Source organism: Neodiprion lecontei, chromosome 6, assembly GCF_021901455.1.
Source record: "Neodiprion lecontei isolate iyNeoLeco1 chromosome 6, iyNeoLeco1.1, whole genome shotgun sequence".
NCBI lineage: Eukaryota > Metazoa > Arthropoda > Insecta > Hymenoptera > Diprionidae > Neodiprion > Neodiprion lecontei.
This window is the reverse complement of record NC_060265.1, coordinates 11,320,835-11,343,914: the sequence shown is the minus strand read 5'-3', so window position 1 is coordinate 11,343,914 and position 23,080 is coordinate 11,320,835. Positions and strand designations below refer to the sequence as shown.

Genomic DNA, 23,080 nt, shown 5'->3' with positions numbered 1-23,080 from the left:
TGAAGGTCAAAAGTTACCAGGTAGCGGACCCGGAGTGCAGAATCCAGGAGGTTGAGGACCCGATACTCGAAATCTGCGGAGCGCGATTTTCATACGTCCTCTCCACTACGCGGTTGTTTCCGGACTGAGGAATTCGGCTAGCTGATTTTCGTCGTCGATTACCATAGATCGTTGACGTCAGGAGAGAAAAAAATTTGGGTGACGTCACTTTCTAAACATCCGAACATCCAAAATTTGGTTTCGAACTTTAATACTATGTATGATGATAGGATATGATGTATGATGATTATCGTTAGCTGTCTTGAATACCGCCAATCTACCATTTCTTGTGAGTACCTGGCTCAGGACTAGGCTCTAGTCAACCGTACAACTGGTTCTCTAATTATTATTCGTAGTGTTTCGTATTGTTTCGTATTGTTGTTTGCTGGCCTAGATCTGGGGGGTGGCTAAAGGGGCTATAGCGCCAAGCCCCGTATGCTCAAGGGCCCCCAAAAGAGCTACTTGCACTTGAAAAATAAAAATAAAAATAGACTGATTGTATCCGCTCAGGATTATATTTCTCAACTCCGATTGCAAATTGTGAATCGGAACGTACTTTTTGGAAACTTTCTTTTATAAAAAATAAATTCAGAGCTTGTATGCAGAATGATAGACTATCAAAACTATCTATTTGCTGCATTGAAAGTGCTGTCCTAGACAGTCTTGATCACTCTCAAATCATTGAAGATTTCGTCAGCGCCAAAATTCGGAGGAAAACCTTTTAGGCTGCGAATTTTAAGTTATTCTGATACTGGTGGATAATTTTATCATTGTATTCATGATCTCCGATCTCGGATGTCTAGTCACTCAAATAATATTATATAATATTAACAATGTGCAATAAATAAAAATGCATAAATATATAGTACTATCTCACAAATACTCTCTATTCTTCTAATATTTATTATATTATGTTTAATTCTTATGCTTGTTAAATGTATTCGTATGATTTTCCCCTATTTACAAAGATATTATCCCCATGCAGGGCCTCAAAAATGTGTGTAGCCCCGGGCTTCTTACACGTTAAATTCGGCCCTGGTTGTTTGAAATTCGAAGCCAAAGCGTCTGGCGCCCAACATATATGTATAAGGAGAATCGGGCCAAAGTGTCAACGGTAAGTCCTCATCTGAGGGTAACAAAAATTAGCGTTACAGTACTTATTACGTGGATTTAACAAATTCATTTCATTAATACTATAGCTGCTTTATTAATTGAAGCATTGAAACACTCATAAAAGATTTAAAAAAAGAATTCACCATTAGAAAAATGCAGGCTGTAAAGATAAATCTATAGTTAACAAATTGAATTCTTGTAAAAGCACAAATGTAAATATCTTGAATTAATAACTTATAAATCTGGAATTGAAAAATTTCATTTTTGAAAAGGAATCATGACCAATAAAACTTCTAAAAAAAATCATTTGCAAAATCGAAAAGCTGTTACGTATACCTACCACAAGTCGAATGTATAACACTGACACCGGGCTGTCGCATGTAAATTTCAATTGCCCGCGGAGAATTTGTCCCATTTGTCCCAAATAAATTGCAAATGGACATGATAAGCTAAACAAAGAATATTATAAGAGCACATGTGATCCTCAGTTCGATTTTTATTTCAATTGTTAGAAATAGTGGTGATCACCCTCTAACTCAAATGGTATTTTGACAGAGACGAACGAAGTCTACAGAGGTTTGAATAGTTGATAACAACTTGGTCTACTTCACTGTCCGATAAGTTCATAGACTAGAATCCAAACAGTCTGACAGAAATCGCATGTTATGAACTCAAGAAAAAGAGTGAAAATATATTTCTTGTCACGGAAATCCTAGCATAAACATTTGGAATATTCTCTGGAGCACTTGGCATTAAGGTGATGTATACCGAAGGATGTACATACAAAGAACGCAGTGTCTTGATTTACAGAGAAAACCATGGTATAATTAAGATGCAGGGCTATGCATCCACTCCATCACACGAAGGCACAACATGAGCAATATCTAAGCCATAGAACGCATCTAGTATACGTTGCGCTCTTCCTCAGTTATACATATTATCAACCTAAATCGCCATATCGTGCATATAATCAAGCCCTGTACGAATAATCTGTTATTCATATTGTTCAATATTGTTTACTTGACAACTGGAGCTTACATTTAGTTTTAAATAAATCGTTGAATTAAAGCGAAGTAAGTTTCGCTCGGAACTTTCCTGCCTCCACCGTCAAAATCTATGAAAACCTTAGGATAGTAGATGAGTATATTCCAAAAATCAAAAGATGCTTGAATTGTCAACGATACGGTTATATGTATAGGGGCAAACCTGCAACCATCCTACCTGGCGCAATAGATGCGGGGCTAACCATGATGAGGAGAATTGGAAGATGGCATCCAAGATTTCCTCTGCACAAGCTGTGGCAGCCCTCAGAGAGCCTGAGATTCCATTAGGAATAAACTTCAGGGAAGCAAAAGCGTGGACCAAAGAATCATTTACACAGACGCATGGCATAATAATTTCAGAGACGGTACAGCCACTCTCATCGGTACTAACCAGGAGTCCTCCGCGTCTCCTCCTGATGCAGACATCGGGGTTGTCAAACTACCCGGCGGAATAGGAAAGGATTACTCCCCCCACCCCGCCAAAGGTTCGAATTAACCAAATCACTTGAGTTTGAGGAAAAAAATTACTGAATTATATGCAAGAGAATCAGACCTACTCAGAGCCTTTGACCAATTCGAGGCCTTGGCACTAATTGTAAGCGAAGTGGTAGAAGTTCGGGGACGTAGGTGTCCCCGACTCCAATACCTGATTAACTTTACTAGAGGCGAGGCCACGACTGGTCTATCTTGATGGCCCAAGATAATCCCAATAGATCAAAACAAACAGACTGTCGACCCCCTCCAGGTTAAGAGAAGGAATCGAGAAGACCTGTCCCGGAACCACTACACCAGTTCTCCCAAGACACGGTCTTACATACAGATCCGGAAACTAGTAGGGTGGGGAATGACTCAGATAATGAGGCAAAACCATGGTTCTCGTCTTCGCTGTCTGCAGCGCTGCCCCCTAGGGATGAGCCAATCATAAATCAGATCCGAACAGCTGATTTTTCGGAATCAACAATCCTGAATTTTTTACACCGTTTACACACTTTACACTGAGTTATGAACTGTCAAAAACTTCGATGAGCAGGTTATCTTATCGGAATATATCTATATCTATTATACCCCGGGCCAATGACGCCCCTAGCGGATAGATAGAAAACAAGACCGTGTGCCTCACTAACGGTGACACCCCCTACCACTCAAAAGTGCCGGAGTTACCAGATCTGTATGTAAGACCGTGTCCCAAGATAATACTTTAGTAATATTTATAAGACAATTCATAAAATCGACATGGAAATTATAGGCTGAAACGTCGACGGTATTTCCACCAAACACCAAGAAGTAACCAACTTGCTAGACGAATGCGATGTCCATATGCCTAACGGAGAGCGCACTCTTCCCCGCCTCCAGATACAATCCATGTATACGAGGATTTAACACCATAAGATAGACTCACGGAAACGCCGGAGAACAATGAGTCTTAATTCCCAAGATCCTGAAATACAGGACTATTATCCTCCAGGAAGTACCGCAAAAACGTAGAGGTAATAGGGCTAAAAATAACAAGCGGCAACACCAAGTATCACCTCCTTAACGTATACAGAGCGAGTCAATTGAAACTCCGAGAATGGGAGTAGTTTACTTAATGAATTAGGCCGCACCCCTCAACCAATCTGGAGCAAGTCAGTTGGCACTTCTGGAATGCGAGGAGTTTAATTGATGAATTAGGACCTTCAATACCCCTCAGCCAATCTGGCAAATGATAACAAAGATATGACAGCAACGGAAAAATGACAGCACGAAATGTCAGCAATTAGGTTCGTCTTGGCATATGAAAGTCATGATTACTCATAGGCGTATGTACTGAGCATTCACTAGACTGGCTGAGGGGTAGAGCCTAATTCATCAACTAAGCTCCTCCCATTCTCGGAGGTTCAATTGACTCACTCTGTATATCCCCTCTCAACTCAGGACTGACAAACCAGAGGTCATGCAATTCCTCACGAAAATCAAGGGATGGAAAAACGTAATCATTACGGGTGACTTCAACGCGCACCACTCTCCATGGAGAAACGAGCTTATAATTTCCAGCGAAGACTGGCTAGCGTATATTATTACCGAGCTCAATTTTAGGGTCTTAAATATAGGATATGCCGCAAAGACCTATTCGGAACCGGTAAGAAAGAGCCCACCGAATATTACCCTCTCCTCCTATAGCATATTGAGCATAAAATATAGTCTTACCGAACCGGACCCCAAACGGATCGATCATTTTCCCCTGCAATTAACGGTCGGGAGTGGATCCTTCCACAACGAAAACATATGCACTAGGATAGGCACCAAGGAAGTCAACTGGGAGGAATTCAAAGTTGAGTTAATCAACCGTTTAACACTAGAAATCCCAGACCAGACAAAATGACTGGTTTTACAATTTCATTTTACGGAACACGTCAAACGGCAGTCACTATTACCTTAAAAATCTTTCAGAGTTATAGGAAGGTATTTGAAGTGACCGTGACGATTCTCAAGCATATTTCCGAGGTTTGGGTTATATATCGAGAAAAGTATATACGAGAAATGAAAATGAATCAATTTTTTATTTAACAGAACTACATTAATCGTAAGAGTCACGTCAAATGTATTATGTACTACAAACAATTTCGTCGCTGTACGCGATTAGCTATCCGGATCGTGGTTTATTGTTAGTAATAAATTACGGAGCACTTTGTGACACCGCTTGACCGCGATATATTTGACAAAAAAAATGATACCGCAGTTCAAGGATCGAGTTTACGTAGTCGTGTTGGCTGCGATCATGTCAACGGTTCGTCTTCGTTTGCATTTTCCAACCAAACCAAAGTGTCGCAATATCCCTTTTGTAAAATTTCGTTCAATCGATACTAATTTTAGTTTAATGACAATGATTAAAAAGAAAAATATTCACAACTCAAGTTTCATCTGATGTTTGTTCGTCGATAATTTGCCAAGTGTTCATTCTCCACCGTTAATGATTTCATCTTAAATAGCCTAGGATCTTAGATGAAGTAAATTCCACGATGGAGCATAATCGGATTCAGAAGCTCCTGCTTTCCGAGTACTGCGACTTCTCTGACACAGTTCTGGTTGAGTCTCCATTTGCTCAGACGACTCGCGACGGGCGAGGTTTGCGGGAAGTTGCTTTAGGCTTGACACCGTCAAGGCTAGTAGTCGCTGCCGACATCCTTAATGAGAACTCGGACTTCATGTGTCCACCGGACTTGGATCCGAGCATCGAGAGCTTCGAACTCGTTTCGGTTTATCCGTTGGAGTTCGTAGCTCTGAGTATTTTTCGAAGACGAAGGCGGCGAACTTTGAAGGCAAGGTATACGCGCGAATTATTCTTGCCAGTGCATTAACATTGAATGTCATTTCTCGTTGATTCTTTACCAGGTTGATCGATGGGAGAGCGAATTACTACGAACTCGGAGGAATGGAACGACGTGAAATGTTTTGGAACATATGGTGCGAGCGAATTCAGAACATAATAGCCCAGAAAGGAGGTGGAAGTTCTTTGTCCGAGACCACTGCAGCGAGTTCATCGAGTGCCAGTACCCTCTTCCTTGTCTCTTCAGAAGTCGAGCTCGCTAGAAGGTTGCAGAAACGGGGTGATCACTCGATCTGCCGGGTCTGGGCTCACTACGGTGGCGCGGGCGATGGGCTCGCTCCTTCCTGGCCCCAGAAAGACCTTTTTCTCGGCCCATCCCATGGCGAGTTGGGTTACGGTTACTACGCCCCAGTTCCAGTGCGATTTGCAGGTGCTAGTCTGGCCGACCTCAGGTACGAGTTGATCGACGGATCACCTGAGAGGCGTCCGATAAAAAGGGGCTGCTACAGCTGGCCTGTGGGTCAAAATTTCCGGGCAGATAAGTCGAATCATCAGTCTGGGGGTCTTTGCGACGTCCTCTTTACTCGAGACAAGAATTTCAACTTCACTCAGGGGATCCGAGTCGACGACCTGTGGACTACTGAGTTCACCGAAGACTCTGCGGACGTAGGAAACTCCGCGCCAAAAAAACTAGGCCGCCACTCAACTGCCCAGAAGATTATCAACCTCGCACCTAAGATCTCAAGGTTCGGATTCGGCATTCGCGAAAATTGCCGCTCTGGTCTTTACTTGGAGTCTTACGACTCGCGTAAGGCAGGAGACGCTGCGCAGCCTCCGCACATGCCTTCGGACCCCTATAAACTAGTCGAAAGCGGTGTCGTCGCGTGGGAGAGCGGCGATCGGCGGAAGGATAATGAGCATCGCCGGAAGTCGTTCGGGCGACACCCGAGACGCTACGGGCTGGCGACGGCGGCCCATTTTCTTCACGCCCTTGGCCCATGGTCCGTACAGCCTGGAGAACGCGATTCCGTTCAAAGACGACGGTCCATGAGTGCCGTCGGGGTACGGCGGCAGCCGATAGACCCTGAGCTGCGGTTGCCCGTGTCCAGAAGGCAGCTTGCTGCAAGTATATCTGCAACGGCCCTTGACCGCGGGCGGTGTGGAGCGATGGGAGCGACGACGCGAGGACGCGTCGTGCTCTTCTGGACTCCTGAGTACTGGTACAGGCCTCGGGCGGCGACGGCGGCCTATCGAGAGCTTCGACAGCACCTTGAACTCCTCCGAGAGTTTAGATCCCAGTCTGAGAGAGAGCAGTTTGCTGGTAATCGCAGAACGTTCTTTGGCCGACGGAAGCGCAGCTCGCTACAAAGTGACACTGGTGTTTTTGCGACGAACGATGAGCGAGCCGGTCACATCCTCGGTCGCATATTCTCATCGCAGGTTGTGACGCAGCCATGGAAGCGGAAGAAAAATCAAGGCGGCCCGTCGCGAGGTGGTGCTACCACTGACCAGCTGCGACGCTTGCTGAAAATGGACTTCAGGGTGAGTGCTTGGGACCTGGACAGCACCACGATCGCTCATCAGCTGACCCTTGTTGACAGAGACCTCTTTCTCCGAATTCCGCCGGTGGAGATGGAGATAATCGTATTCCAGGGGTCGTCCAAAAACGCGTCGAACCTCGGTGCCTGGATCGCTTTCAGTCACCGGATCTCCTGCCTTGTTGCCAGCGAGATATTGGCTGTAAAGAAGGTCGAGTTTCGCGCTCGTCTTGTTGCTCGCCTGATAAACGCCGCTGGAAAGTCTCACGCCACCGGAAACTTCCAGTCATGCAGATCCATCCTGGCTGGCCTTCAGAGCCCTCCCATTTATCGGCTCAAGGCCACCTGGGATCATCTCAGGGCTCACCATGCCACGAGGTATCAAGCGATGGAACAATTGTCGAAGATTTATAGGAGCCCTCGAACCCAAAAGTACCGTAGGACTTGGGCAAGGGCTGAGCTCGACTCGCCCGCTTTGCCGTACGTTGGTGACCTCTTAGCGCGGCTGCTGGGCATTACTTCTGATTCTCGTCCTGCCAATACCCCGGCCGTGAAGTCCTTGGTTAGGAAAGAACTGAGTGCCTCGTCTTCCCCAGATGTTTGCGATGACGCCAATCTCGAGCAACCTAAGCCTTGCGTCGGATTCGCCCGACGAATTATTTCCGCAGCTATTGTAAAACTTAAGAATGGCAAGGCAGGTTCGCTCCATTGTAATTTGTCCGGCGATGGTGGGGCTTGGAACACCAGGCAACGAATTCTGGCTAGAATGGCCTACGATCGATGGCGCAGCTACGTCATTGAACTCGGATTTATCGCACAGAATGAGTTAAACCTGAGAAACATGGATGAACGACAGAAACGTGTGATCGAGGTCACTGCCTGGCTGACCGAGTGCCAGAGATCGGCGCAAAATTATTCATATCTCGGGCATTCAATAGCCTGGGAGTTTTTGCTCAAGGCTCGATACAGGGAGGATAGAGACAATTTTTTTGTCAGTTTAAAACTCGAGCCACCCGCGTCTGCATGCACGGATGAGTAAAAATGGTCATGATTGAACGGACATTCTTATTTCGACAGAAAAATATGTGAGGATCGAGTAATGCGTTTTCCGATCATCTTTCGCTACGACGAAGTGCAAACACGCAACGTGAAGTCGCCGGTGTGTACAATTTGTGTTACGGCTACGCTTCGCAAGAAGGATTTATATAAATTATGTATCTAGCAACACTTTGGTGCTTTTCTACACATATTTTGGATCGTTTATTATTACAGTGATATTTTTTTGTCTTGCTGATATTATGATAGATTTCTAATCGAGAAGGTGGATACTATAGCATTTATCAAGATCGATTGGAAAAATATCAAAGTTGTTTACTTGTGCAGTGAAGTATTAGTGCATGGTTTTTCTACATATTCTTTACATCATTTGTAACACATTGATTCTGTTTTTGTTTTTTTCATGATTGTCATTTTATTGTTACATTGGCACGCATCTAGGATAGTACGTTTCACCAGACGGTCGCTATTGTCCATTAAAAGTTTGTGAATATTTTACTTTATCCTAGAATACAGTTTTCAAATATTTACAGTTTTTAACAATTCATTTAGAAAATATGTTGTAGTTGAACTGCACGCATTACTCACAATACGAAAATATTCAAACTTTTAGTTTCCATCAACGAGAACGGAGAATTAAGAAAATATACAGATGATTAAATTTATAATTGAAACATTGTGTGCTTAAACTTTCATTTTATGGTAAATTTATTACACAACATTGCCAAAATTTTCGAATGTTTAGTATACAAAGTTTGCATGTACAAAATTTTCAGCGTTACATTTCGCAAACCACTTGGAATTCTTTAAATATCGTCAGTTCGCAGTTCGTTGAAGAAACAGAGCCTCTACAGTGTGTTAGGATAAATCAATTGAAAAAAGGCTCAAAAGTTATACCTTCCTAAGGATGACGTTTAACAGTAAAAGGCGAGACATTTTATGTAGTATTTTATTCAGAATGTATACGAATACAATCTATCATAGAATTTGGTGATTCTTATTTTTCATAAAATAAAACCCAATCGTAGAAAATTATGACATTTGTTTCATTCGATGAAAAACTTTTTCATTTCGTGGAAACGCGTCAAAAGACGCATCTAAACCATCATGAGACCACTAAGTGGTAACTCAAAAAATGTTATACATCATTGAAGACACAGAAATCTAAAATTGCAGCTTTTTACCCCGAAAGAAAATTCAAACTAGACACCATTAGCATGGTTTTCTGACTACTTAATCAAAGTTCTGTCCTAGGTGATGCAGCTGGTCGGTTTCAATTTTCTTTTGTTTTAGGAATCCTGGTATTTTCTGATATTGCGATCTAAATCCATCCAGAATAATTTACAGAGCACATTTTACTTCATTTTACATGCACTTGATATCGACAGAACAGATCGTTCTTTTCGGATGATCGTCACAGCATAATACTTATTTTATAGCAACAGTGTACAAGGATTTATATCGATATCGTTGAAAATTTTTTGAAAACTTTCAACTCTGGCCTGCCTATTCAAATTATCCTTTTGTAGATGATACACACAACATTCATAAAATTATTTGAGAAAGAGCAAAACTTTTGAGTGATCAATTACTTAAGGTACATATTTTCAATCAAATCAGATATATTTCCAAGAGTTCATTGGACATGTTTAGATAAGATTTCATTTGTCGAAGAATATTTTAGAATTATCAAACATATTTTCGAGAATTAATCCTCCCTGCTACTAAAAGTGCTCACGACCATGCGAAATGAATTAGCAAAAAACGGGTGCTATGGAAATTAAAAATTCATATGACACCAAGAAATTTCGTTTTGGAATTACAAGTTTTTTTATGTAAGGATAATAACGACTTTCTACGGGTTGATAACTTTCCAACTGTTTTGATCATAAATATATACGAATAAATTGTGAAAACATGTCACATTTTTACTGGGATACTTTTATTATCACTCTTTTGGATGATTTCGATAATTTCCTGGGTTGTAGTATTAATTCAGAAAACCCACTGTGATTTGGTTTAGTTCCCTAAGCCCAAGCATTTTACATTATTAAAATACAATCTTGATTTCGTCTGATTCAGTATATAACAAACTAAAAATCGTAAGCGTATTACAATTATTTTGTATAAAAAAACTTTTTTTTGCGTATTACTTCTTTAAATACAATTTAAACTGTAATTTGTGTTTGAAATTTTTGAAGTTTTGTTTTTTCACTTAATTTGACGACTCTCATTATTTATGCATGTTTTATTCATTTTCTGGAAAGCATGACGAATCCGTGAGTGAAAGTTTTGTTACATATTATTGAATCTTGGTGAGCGGTCAATCATATGTATAACGTATTTTTTGTTAACGTTTCGGCCCGGATATGGGCCCTCCTCAGAACGATTTATTTATTTAACTGTCGAGAACAAAATACATTTTTTATAAGAAAAGTACAATCAGACATTAAATACTATAGATGTAATACTCTTAGTGAGTACAATTTGATTAATTGTTATGATTGAAAAAGAAGATAGGCTTAGAGAGTAATTTACTTTTTTATAGGAAGGGGACTAAGATACAAGTCGAATTCATAAAATACAATTTGTCGAGACAAAGTTCTTCGAGTAACGGTAGTCATTGTCGGCTCCTCCGGTTGTTTAAAGTGTAGGAGTTACAAATTGGAGGTAATTAATTAAAAAAACTATGTATCATCACTGTCTATATGTCAATGTATTAAAAAAGTTTTAAAGAAAAGTTTTTATAGCAGTTAAATTAGTTTACGCAATGTCCAAGAAAGTGGTACTGGGATCTTTATGACCCTGTTCTCCATGTCTAACAAAAATTTTGTTGAACCGATTGGGTCAACTGGTGAATAACGACTGATGGGAGAAACAAATATGACCCAGAGTGAAGGTGAACCAGATATAAACATATATAAAAAAACAAAAAAATTATGTAAAAAAAACTGTGCGATGGGGACAATAATTTTATGTGTATAGTTAAGGTTAAACAATGTGTGATAGGTGCGCGGAGATTAGCGGTTTGTAAATATTGCTAAGATGTTCAACATCTTGTCTAAGGTTAACGGAATTAGTGTGTCCTACAATATTGCACATTTCTAGTAATAACCTTTCATAATAATTAGATTCTTCACAGAGGATGTTTGTATTGTCATAGCTAAAAGTATGCGGTTTATTGGTCACATGTTTTGTTAGAGCAGTGTGACGTTCTTCATTCTCATGTACATTGCGCGTTGATGTTCTTTGATTCTGGTGTTTAGATGGCGGCCAGTTTGTCCGATATAAACTTGATTGCAATCATTGCAAGGTATTTTGTACACAACATTGGATCGTTTGCCCATAGGGATCCTATCTTTTCCCGAATCAAAGACTATTTGTAAGTCTTTTGAATTTTTTCCCACAAACTTGACATTATGTTTAGTAAATAGACGGTTCAGTGACTCAAAGAGACCAGATACTTATGGGATGGGAATAAATGTAGTGGCAGGTCTATTGTTGTCGTCTGCGGGAGCAGAGTCAATATTATTGTCAAGTAAGTTGTTGATATGGGAGCGTCTCTTATTTATATGTTTGTGTAATAGGCCGTGAGGATAATCATTCGATCTTAATATATTATACATGAGTGACAGATTTTTTTCATGGAATTCTGTACTTGAAAGTTTGATGGCTCGGTCAACAAGATTAAAGATGGTGCCTATCTTGTAGGACATCGCGTGGTGGGAATTGAAATTCAAATATCTTTGAGACCAGGTTTTTTTGTAGAACCAATCTGTTTTGATTTTAGTGATGTTGTGTATCAGCAATAAATCTAGGAAATTGATGGCGTTATTATCTTCTATTTCAATGGTGAATTGTAGTCGTGGATGATATTGGTTGAAAATATTCAGTGTGTAATCTATTTTTTCTTTAGGGACTGCAGTTAGAATATCGTCAACATATCGGAAGTGGAAGGGTAAATCAAAATCTAGATTGCTAATGCATGACCTTTCTAGGTCTTCCATCACAAGATCTGACAGGATTGGAGAGAGAGGGGATCCCATGGGCAACCCGAATTGTTGTGCATATGTGTCGTTGTTAAATTTAAAGATTGCCGAATCGAAACAATTGTTTAAGGCTTTAACTAGTTCACTGAGTGGAATTGGGATCTTTTTATCTAGAGAGGCCCAACGGTTCTTTACTGCGTGCATAGCAAGGTCTGTCGGAACATTGGTGAAAAAAGTAAAAGAAAAAAATACGTTATACATATAATTGACCGCTCACCAAGATTCAATAATATATTATCCACGAGGTCGAGAATTCTTACCCATCATATTAAAATTGAAAGTTTTGTTAGTTACTTAGCACGCAAAAAGAAATGAGGGCAAAGTAGCAGAGTATTTGAAAACGACAACTTTTTTCGCAATTTAACACTTCATCAAGTTGTTAGTATGAAATGATTAGAACTGCGACTCTTCGAGATTTCTACGAGATTCTTCCACGAAACATTAATAAACTATCAGAACATTTACTCCGTTGGTAAACTCTGCTAATTAAAAAATTGAGTAGAAATTATAAAAAAAGAGTAATAAGAAACACGGCGATCGTATTGGATCAGAGAAACATCAGACTCATTGTTGTTGAAACTAGTTTACACTAAAGCCTCAATTGTGTTGTAGGAGCCATAGAAAAAGAAATAACACGTTCCAAATAAAATATCCCATATGTCTGTACATTCCGTGGTTTGAGTGATACATGGATTTCGAAAAGGAATGTGCATTTCCATAAGGGTTATGGTTACAAATGTGACAAATTTTACAGGTGATTTTCTCAATTAATTTCCTAATATGTCAAGTTGAGAAGTACCCACGATTTCGAGGGAAAAAGTGGACCAGTAGACAAGTAAAGCCATGTGTATAAACACACGTTTGAATAATTGGATAAAAATACATTGACTACAGTGTTTGAAAGCGCATTTGACTTTCAATCGAGGACATCAATAAAATAGGAAGGTACATCATTTTTCCGTTATCTACATTCCACCTTATGATCTCATTGATCATTCCAAGCGTATCGATAATGTATGAAATTCGAATTTATGAGCATATATGAGGGATTCTCCGTCAACTCGGCCATTTTTTTTGACCATCTCAGATCTGCCGCATAATTGGTTACATCAAAGTACTACTGAAAGGTACTCTGTGTGAATTTTTTCAGATTTTTCAATTCATTATTTGAGAAATTCCCGTTTTTTTTCAAATGAATACATCTCGGAAACTGAAAGTAAATGAAAAAAAATGACTCTACATAAAAGTTGTAGTTTTTTGTTAGCTTTCGAGAGGAATTTTTCGGGAAAAAATTTTTACGTTCCGGTAACGCTGATTTTTTACCAAAAAAGAAAGAAATTTTTTTTTTTATTCAAAAAGGACCCTTTTTTTTGCTGAAAAAATTACAGAGTCTTCCAATATGTGTGACAATATCGACAAAAATCGCCAGAGTGGCACGGATCGAGGTTCTAGGGTAAAAAAAATTAAGCCACACAAATTCGGTTGAGGTTCCGGTATAAAAAAATTGATTTGTGTAGCTTCATTTTTTTTTACCCTAGAACCTCGATCCGTGCCACTCTGGTGATTTTTTGGCGATATTGTCACACATATTGGAAGACTCTGTAATTTTTTCAGCAAAAAAAGGGTTCTTTTTGAATAAAAAAATAATTTCTTCCTTTTTTGGTAAAAAATCAGCGTTACCGGAACGTAAAATTTTTTTCAAAAATTCCTCTCGAAAGCTAACAAAAAACTACAACTTTTGTGTAGAGTCATTTTTTTTCACTTACTTCAAGTTTCTGAGATATATTCATTTGAAAAAAACGGGAATTTCTCAAATAATGAATTTAAAAATCTGAAAAAATTCACATAGAGTACCTTTTAGTAGTACTTTGATATAACCAATTATGGGGCAGATCTGAGATGGTTGAAAAAAAAGTGGCTGAGTTGAAGGAGAATCCCTCGTATACAGGGTGGGCCAAAATAAAACGGGGCCGATTTGAAACGTGAATAAAATCCTAACGTATTGACCGATTTTTGAAACTTCGAACCAAAATAAATTCGACCTTGAATCATAATTTAAGATCGAAATTAGGTTGAACATTCTTTAATATCAATTTTTTTCAGTCTCCCAATGACTTTTCAAAACCCGATTTCAAGAGCGTGTATTCCAGCAGTGAATAAAGATTTTTCAGATTTTTAAACACGACACGAAAGATTCTTTCTTCTAGTTTCAAGCAAAACAAAGTTTTCAGAAACCGGTTGAGCGCGTTCGAATTTTAGTTACGTTTAAAATCGGCTCCGTTTTCGTTTTGGTCCAATCTCTACATGTACGTGTCAACAATAAATATAACAAAGAAATGAATTAGCCTTATTCTAATATTGAGTACCTGAATAATTAAACCCAAAATGACCTATGCTCGTTTCTAAATCTGACTGATGCTGAGACGAGTATTGGGTATTGCCAACAAATTGGTTGGATCGCAGACAGAATATACATAATAATTAATTACTATAGATTAATTAACCAACCAAAAAAGTCCATTGTATAATGGCACGTATAAATGTGAGTTACATCCCGACAGGTTTGGGGAGATTTGTATCGTAAGCTCTGATCACATCTGTTTGCGTCACGGAGCCTCCTTCCTCTTGAGAAAAAGCAAAGCCATCTAGTCACGGGCAAATTAAAAACGTGGTGTTATCATCTTATGCATCTGCGTTAGCGGACTAAAAACTGCTCATTTTACATTTTGGAATTTCATCTTGGCAAGCATGACCATTAGAAACAGAATCTAAAAAAACTTGTTGAATACGGAAGATAATCGATGCTGTGAACTGACATTCTGAAAATGTTTTATTATGCTTTGCTCATCCTCATCATCATTCTACGAGTATTACACAAATTATCTTCGGCAATCATGTTGTAAAAAGCATTGCAGGTGAGCAACTGATTATATGAAAGAAATCAAAGTTTCTACTTTCAATACAGTTCGTGGTGTATATAATACAATGCATATTTACACGGAGTAAATTATAATTGAATAACGATTCACAAATAAGCTATATGATCATGTCATACATAAAAAAATTAAATCAATGTTTGGATATTTTAAACATCAAACTGTACTTTGATAATGAATGTTCGCAGGGATAATTCATAAGTAATTAATTTCAATCGTATGATCTATGGTTTTTAGGGCGAACATTTTCTCTACAGATCCCTACTGTCAAATTTGCTCCTATAATGTCGAGGTATTCAATTTAAAAAATTTTTTTCGATAAAATGCTCTAATTCCGAGTTTTTCTATGATCTTCTACCGCCATTTTTAGTTTTAGATTTATTCGTTATTTATCATAAAATAGTTCTCGATACATTTTTAATATTTTTTTCAGCAGAAATTAAGAAATGCAACGAAGGAATGTAGGAACTCGCATAACTTTATAGCAACATATGGATAAGTATACATATATTTATTTTTGTTTGAAGAAAAGATAGTACAGAAATCATAAAGGTTTTAGAGACAAGTTTAAGTACGTAGAAAGCGCGTAAGGGAAACTAAGAAGATCATAGAGAATTTATCTGAATATTATCTTTTCAGAATATGAATTTATTAGTCCTATAAAAATATTTTACCTGATAATTTATTAAAATTTTGAAAGAAAAATGTCACTGGGACTCTTTGAGAGCAATTCTATTCAGGTGTCTATACCAGGCCAAAACGTGGAAACAAGCCACCTCGGCGCTTATAGGTAGACAACTGGGTGAGATAGCAATTCTAGCTCCGATTACCTATCTGTAGGCACCGAGGTGATTCCGTTTCCACGTTTAGGCCTGGTATATAATCTGTGACTACACGTTGAAGTATATGTATGCAATTCTGGATTTTGTGTTACTTACGCGATAGTTCCACCTCATTATTTACCCTGGACGCAGTGTTGGATCGTCTGGAGAAGACGCTTTTTACGTTTTTCAGAAGCCTTGCAGTCTCCGTTAATCTGCAACCGGCCATTTTTTTTTTTTTCTCTCTTTGGAATACTAAATACGGTACCATTCAATTTTTGAGACATTTGGCGTCCTCTTTGACATTTTCGTTTGGAATATATACATATGTGTACGATATATTGTGCAATGTTCAAAGATTTATCAAACCTTATATTACTACCGTAAACTTACTCGTGATCGCTGTGAAGTATGAGTGCCAGTTCGAATCGTAAACGACAATGGCACAACGCCAAATTGACGTAGAGATACATGATAAAAAATTGATAGTCAAAAATCGTTAGAAATACATCCAAGTAGCTGGCAGCATTCTATCTAAATCTTAAGTGTCGATGCGCTTGTGCGTAAAAGTAGTGGAACCACAGTTACGGTTGTAGTTACAGGTAAATTAGGAAGGCAACAACTGAATATATCAAGGCAGTGACAGTAGCAACAGGTGTATGCAATGCAGAACATTTAGTAGGATAGTAAACTGACGTACGAATAATAAACAATAATCAAAAATCATTGATACTGAATCATGTATAAATATCGACTAACTAATGACATCAAATTATACAACAATTAAAATTATATAACATTTTGCTACTTGGTACTTACACCTCGCAAGATCGATGATGGCATGCACAGGTCTGGACGGGTACCATGGTCAAACATACCAAACACAGCTCACATTATAAAGGAAAAATAACCATAACGACAGTAATTACTTTTTATCCATAGTTACCAAGAATTACTCTAACGTACAGGTTACAACCAATATTCAATTATTAGTACATTTTTCAAATGAAGAGCACACATAGGGTGTATTAATTTCATGTTTGTTAGTGTATTTTGGAAAGTTTGTTGTTAGATCATTGGTCCATGAGTGATTATTCGAAGCATGGTAACAATCATCAGTATTTTGTAAAACAGTACCGAGAATATAGTGGTAGGAATATTTACTTTGTGTAACTGGTTCCTTTACTATTCATTTGTAATTTAATTTATATAAATGTTGATTGTAATAAACCTATCTACAACAATATATTGAAATATGATCCAACTTATACCCACTTCGGTACTTTCAATGCTGTAAGTTTATAAGTTGCAGAATAATATTACCAAAATAGTTAAAGCGATGCAAGATTGGATGCGAAACACTTAATGAAAAAATGTGTCAAATAGTGTAAAGGCTATTTCAGTTGCAAAAAGTCAATCAGGTCTCATATATTTTTCAGTTTTCCATTTTGTTAGCCCTTTCGAAGTTGGATTTCGTTAGCATTTGAGACCAGAGTGATTGTTTCCGTGTGGAATAGCCCACCAGTTAATATAAAAGGGATCAGGATAACAAGGTAGTTGGAAATTATTTTTTCACTTTTTTTCTGTAACAAAATAAATTAACATTTAGGTGGGACAATACATGAATCAAAAATAAAAATTAATGTAATAACAAAAATAAGGAGCTTTACATTTGTAACTTGTCTAAAAATTACGTCAAATGAGCATATTGTACGAATTTACTAAAATAGTCTTAAGGATATACGACATACTACTATTCAACATTCCAGCTGTCGTTTAGCTTCGGGGTCTATCAAAGAGGAGAAAACACACTCGAGAAAAATAAAAACAAGAAATAAATTGAAGAACTATAATTCACAATAGAAATCTAGACAAAAATTAGAACCGTCCTACACGAAGACTGATGTACAAGATTATTCACAATCAAATAAATTTGTGCAAAAATAGTCGGCTGTGCTTCTTTGCACTAACAAATAGATGTGACAAGTGAAAAGTTATTTCATGTAGTGTTATGAAATTATAATTCAAATGATATAATTACTTGATAGGGATGCATGCCTCATAGATATTTCCAGAGTGGCGAGCCCTGATTTTTTGTTGTTAGTTAAAATTTGCATTCCATGTTGGTTTCTTGGAACGAAGGATTGACAAGGTGCAGGGAGAGATATGTTATACACGTAGTGTAGAACTGCGTGGTTTTAACAGGCCTTGAGTTACTAGTGATAATGGAAACATTCGCGTTCGTATTCTCAAGAAACTTCGACGCGGCGGTGGCCATAGCGATGTCAAAAACCAACGACGGATGAAACATCGCCTGGGTGACCATTTTTTCCAGTTCCTGTCATCGTTTTCCCGGATGAAAGTTATAGCTTGATTCTTAATAAAGGTAAATCACCCAATTTTCGGTATAAAAAAATTTTGTTTCAACTTTTTTTTTTGGATTTAGTACTCATCTTTGTGAAATTGTTAATAGAAGAAATTTGATGCATGCTCACGATTTGCTGTTAGTGAAAATCCTTGTTTTGTTAATTTTGTTATACCTTTCGAAAATCAAGTAAATACTCAATTCATAAAGTATCTTATGGTTAAAGCGTGAACGAGACAGGATAAAAAAAACATCAAATGCAGTAATGTTGAGAAGCCATGCGATCTACATTGTTCTACTGTAAGCAACTGAAAGTCGCATGCCAGAAATCCCCATTTAACAATTGCATATGTATCGAAATGAATAATCTGGGTTCCTGAAATTAATTTACCCGACTTGAGATTTTGAATAGACCTAATAAAATTTCATTTGGAAACAAGACTTGGGTAGAAGTAAAACCAAGAAATAAAAGTTATTTAAGACGTTTTAACAAAAATTATCGAACTGTCGAAAACATAATAGTACAACTTAATATCATTATTCTAAGGAAGTTTGAAACTGAAAAATTTGAACTTTCTGACCACATTTATGTAGACAAGTCCAGTTATCAGTTTAGATCTAATTATTTTATAAAACTACAATTTCATTGTAATTGCGTTTACTGAAGGTATATAAAACCAAGCTACTTTGGTGGGTCTACACCAAGGGTCACGATTGGGTTCTAATTAGTTTGGTGCTGGCTCACATTGCGAAACTGGATGAATCAGAAGTTATTACATCACTACTAATTTGCAGAATCAGTTTTCCTGGTCTTTGCATGTTGTTGTATGTATTCCATGTATTCTGTCTGTATTAATTAAGAATAAACAAAATTGGTAGTGCTATAATCATCTTAGATTTACGTAGGGAAAGTCAATTGAAACCGAGCAGCCCGAGCCATACGGTGACTGCCAGCAGCAACCCATGCATAACCTTCACTTGAGCCAAGCTTAGCGGACAAATGCTGCAAACGAAAACTTGTGCATATGTTGGTGGTGGCAATCACCGCGTGGCTTGGACCGTTCAGTTTCAAGAGACGTTTCCTGTAATCGGGCAATCCAAAAAATAGAAATGTCCTTCGGGACACTTGGTAACCACCATATCTATTGTGAGTTCCTCCTAGAGTTGGCTAACTTATATATCTTCAGTCAATGCAAATTGTAACGAAAGGGGAATAGTAATAATAACTTTGAAAATGTTACCAAACTTTTGCAACAGCTGCATGGACGTATTGTCAGATAGAATACTGGCATAAGATGATAAATGAAAAACTGATAAACAATTGACAGTAACTTACGAGCTTCTGTGGTCCTGTTTATTAAGTACGTCACTTGGATCAGATTTTTTGATCTCCTGTTCCCGTGCCGCTACCGTTATTGATTTCCAGATTGTATTTTCGACTCTGTATTTGGATAATTAAAATAATTTAATGATGTTTTCAATTGATCATTGTTGAATGAAAAATTAAGTAATTCTTTTAGTGAAAAAGGTAATACTATGCCGATGTATTACATATGATAAATATGGAATACAGAAACTACTGTTAAGAAGTTTTGCGTATGGACTTGAAAACTCTTGAAAATTAATATCTCTGTGTAAAAGGTGAATAAAGGTTCTTACGCTTTAGCAGTAACATCAAGCAGTAAGACTGCTGTTGGAATAAGAATGAGACCAAGCCAAAAGACAGGAGAAGTGAAGAGCATCCTGTCATTACCAGCCATTACTGCACCGACATTGAAGGTTGGCCAAAAATTGCTTCAAACATGTAAGAACGATGTTATATGACGTATAGAGAATTGCAGTCAGTGATAAATGATAAAAAAAATTATTCAAGGAAGAGTAAATTTACCTGTACGTAAGAATAAATAAGAACCAGAGTAGAATAGATCCCCATGTCGCTAAATGTGTCACCCATGTCCATGAGTTTGTGACTAATCCAGCTTTTGCACACACCGTCACTACAACATACTAATTTGAGAAAATCGTTAGTTCATTATTTAAAGCTACAACTACATACATAATAATAATATTGCGGGTTGTCTAGTGCCGGTAACATATGATCATATTAAAATATATATTAATATATATACATATAGGATAAATCCGGTGGCCCAACAATCTTGAACACAATAAAATATTACGTTAGGCGTGACAGATAGTACTTCTAGTTTGTTTGCAATTGATCAATTATCAAAGAAAGATGTTTTATAATTACAGCATTATACTGTACTGTCAACATCAATCCAATAGTTAGATTTAGAATGAGTTATTTGCAATAGAAGTAGGAAATTCGAAAAACTTACAGTGTACACGCAATTCCCCAACACTATATAACCTCCGTCTCGACCATTGCTCCATATTACGTCTTGCTCAAGGGCTAATAATGGTAACCAGTATAACAGAACAGAGTGGACCAATGCATTTATTATCCACATCCAAAATACCTAAATCAATAAGAATTTAATTAGTCAAAATTCATGATATGCAAACATAAAATTAATTCAATGTTAGGCAATAGATTACAGTAACAGAAAAGATAAATTATTTCTTACTTATAATAAATTGAATAAAAATAAAAATGGTAATATAAATAAATAATAGTACGAACTTTTATATTAAACATAGAGTCCATAGAGTTGGGTGGATGGTATAATCTTGGATGTGCTAAATGAGTTTCAGCCGCACAGACCTTATCAAAGAGTCCCATTGCCAAGGGTGGTGCTGCTGTAAATACCTTAACATACCAAATGATCCATCATTTTTAAATTATCATTATGATTGGGGATTCATGTGTTGTAACGTGACATCTCCGATCTGCTTTACTAATAATACTCTTGCATTCTTAGTGACTCGAAATATTTGGATGAAAAAAAGTCTAATACAATTTCTATAGTCTCTTGGGGCTATAGTTAAAATGATTATCAAATCTTTCTTCCAGTATCTCTCAAACTGTGCTGGCTACATAGAGAAGTGGTTTTAGAAGAGTGTAGAAGAAAAGTCGGATTGTGCTATTTCTTAAATTTGCGAAACCAATAACTAGTATTGGGACACATCAAAGAGATTGCAACTTAGGTAAAAATTGTCACAATCAGTGAAATAGCTGTATGAGAGTATAGTGTGGTCAACACAATTGTGACCTTTATAAATATGTATAAAAAAACAGGTGTTGCGAGCCTCAGAATATAACACTGGTTCTAAAAATCACCCAGTCCTTTTCCGAGCAAGTCTTCATACTCCATATGGAATGGTACTTCCAGAATGATCAATAGGAAAGTATCGACTATCTTCTTGTGCACTGGTCTTAAGTTCCTGTTCTTTTTATTAAATGAAACTGGGTAACTTGTGTTCAAGATGTCCTCGCTCTTATTGCAAGTCAAATTATAGAATTTAAGAAATTTGTGTAATTTTAAAAGTACCGATGTCACTGTAGAACAATTGAGTGCGAGCACCAGTTTCTTAGCAGATCTTTTTTCTGCATCTTTAGTTTTTTTTTAAGAATATTACTGTTCATTCATTACACAGATTCAGCCTTTCATTTAAACACTTCAACAGCTGATTCCTAAAACTGATTTTTTTAACCATTAACGAATTCTATAGAAAAATATTTCACTCAAGTGTAGTTTCAATATCACAGAATTTGGGATGAGTTTCTGGTCCAATCAATTTTTATGCATTGATGCATTTCTTCTGCATGTGTTTGTTTAATATCACTTGCTTCGTGTATACTTTTGAATAAACTGTACATATTTTGACTTGATGTAGGCAATAATTAGGAAATGAGAGGCATTAGGTAACCTTCAAGCTGGTTTGTTTCAATCTTCTCTTTCAAGTAATGTGCCTCTTTATGAAATTCCAATATTATGCATGACGAATCCAGCAGGATGCTTTTCTATTGCAGCCGTTAATTTTTTGATATTGAGCACATTAAAAGCTGTTGTTTCAGAATGATGCAAGCATGCAACAGAACTGATAGTATTCTTTGCTTTTCTTGAATTTCACTTTTGTTACTATCCTCAAGCAATTCATTTATTCACCTTTTGGTAATTATCGTTTGGTATTTTTTGTTGAATGGACAAACTTGATTTACACCTGTGTATCTATATATGCTCTGTACAATTTTTTTATCGAACAGCCTCAACTCATAAAGATTCAAGTTTGTTTATTACGATCACTTTTTTAGATCATTCGCTATGTAGTTCGTTGTCTTCAGATCTTTAGTGTAATGATATTTGGATCAAATCCTTTAGTTCGAAGTTTATGATGGATAAACGTGGCTTGAAAGAATGGCGCAATATAGATCGAAATGCTGTTTGCACACGAGATAATAACAACCGTATAATCGAATCTTCTAAGAGTCATAAATAATAATGCTCACTGCTAATAATACCACGTGTATGAAGTTGCTGTTCATATCTTCTTGATCACTCGATTATGTATGCAATTAAATGCTGATCGTTTACGGAAAAATCTTCAGTGAATACTGTGATATTCACATTGTAATTGCATCAAATAATAGTCTGCTATCCTTGGTATCTATGAGTATTCATATCTTGCATACAATAAATGCTGCAGAACTGAATATTCAACTTAATGGTCGAGTGTTTTCAAATATCCATACACTCAGAGATCAATCTTTGCGTTGAGTATTGCATGCTGGAATGATTAGTCATGGAGTTAGGCATAGAATTCAGAGCGTGTAACGAAAGTTGCGCAAGCAGTTAGCGCAAGGACAGGTCAGAAGTCAAGTTTTCAAACTTGTTGAATTTTTATTTTT

The 23,080-nt window shown here is 37.4% G+C and overlaps 2 protein-coding genes across 17 annotated transcripts in view; one reads left to right on the top strand and one right to left on the bottom strand.

The window, feature by feature from the left end:
• Window positions 1-5,194: 5,194 nt before the first annotated feature.
• LOC107220195 lies at window positions 5,195-8,281 on the top strand. The gene is made up of 2 exons (XM_015658676.2): window positions 5,195-5,499; window positions 5,568-8,281. The coding sequence occupies exons 1-2, from the start codon at window positions 5,195-5,197 to the stop codon at window positions 8,077-8,079; spliced, it is 2,817 nt and encodes a 938-aa protein (XP_015514162.1). The 3' UTR covers window positions 8,080-8,281.
• A 5,662-nt stretch (window positions 8,282-13,943) lies between these two features.
• Window positions 13,944-23,080, bottom strand: part of LOC107220200 (probable phospholipid-transporting ATPase IA) — a 57,537-nt gene continuing 48,400 nt past the window's right edge. For 9 of the 16 annotated variants that reach the window (XM_046742811.1, XM_046742809.1, XM_015658682.2 and 6 more), the window contains 7 exons: window positions 20,915-21,040; window positions 20,610-20,750; window positions 20,156-20,274; window positions 19,927-20,061; window positions 19,604-19,708; window positions 16,020-16,117; window positions 13,944-14,790 (listed from right to left, as the gene is read on the bottom strand). In XM_046742811.1, the coding sequence (XP_046598767.1) occupies window positions 14,693-14,790; window positions 16,020-16,117; window positions 19,604-19,708; window positions 19,927-20,061; window positions 20,156-20,274; window positions 20,610-20,750; window positions 20,915-21,040 (822 nt within the window). In that variant the 3' untranslated portion in view covers window positions 13,944-14,692. Of the gene's footprint in view, window positions 14,791-16,019; window positions 16,158-16,721; window positions 16,754-16,815; window positions 18,279-19,603; window positions 19,709-19,926; window positions 20,062-20,155; window positions 20,275-20,609; window positions 20,751-20,914; window positions 21,041-23,080 lie in introns of those variants that run through there. The other 7 variants (XM_046742816.1, XM_046742817.1, XM_046742813.1 and 4 more) reach the window with 7 other exon arrangements.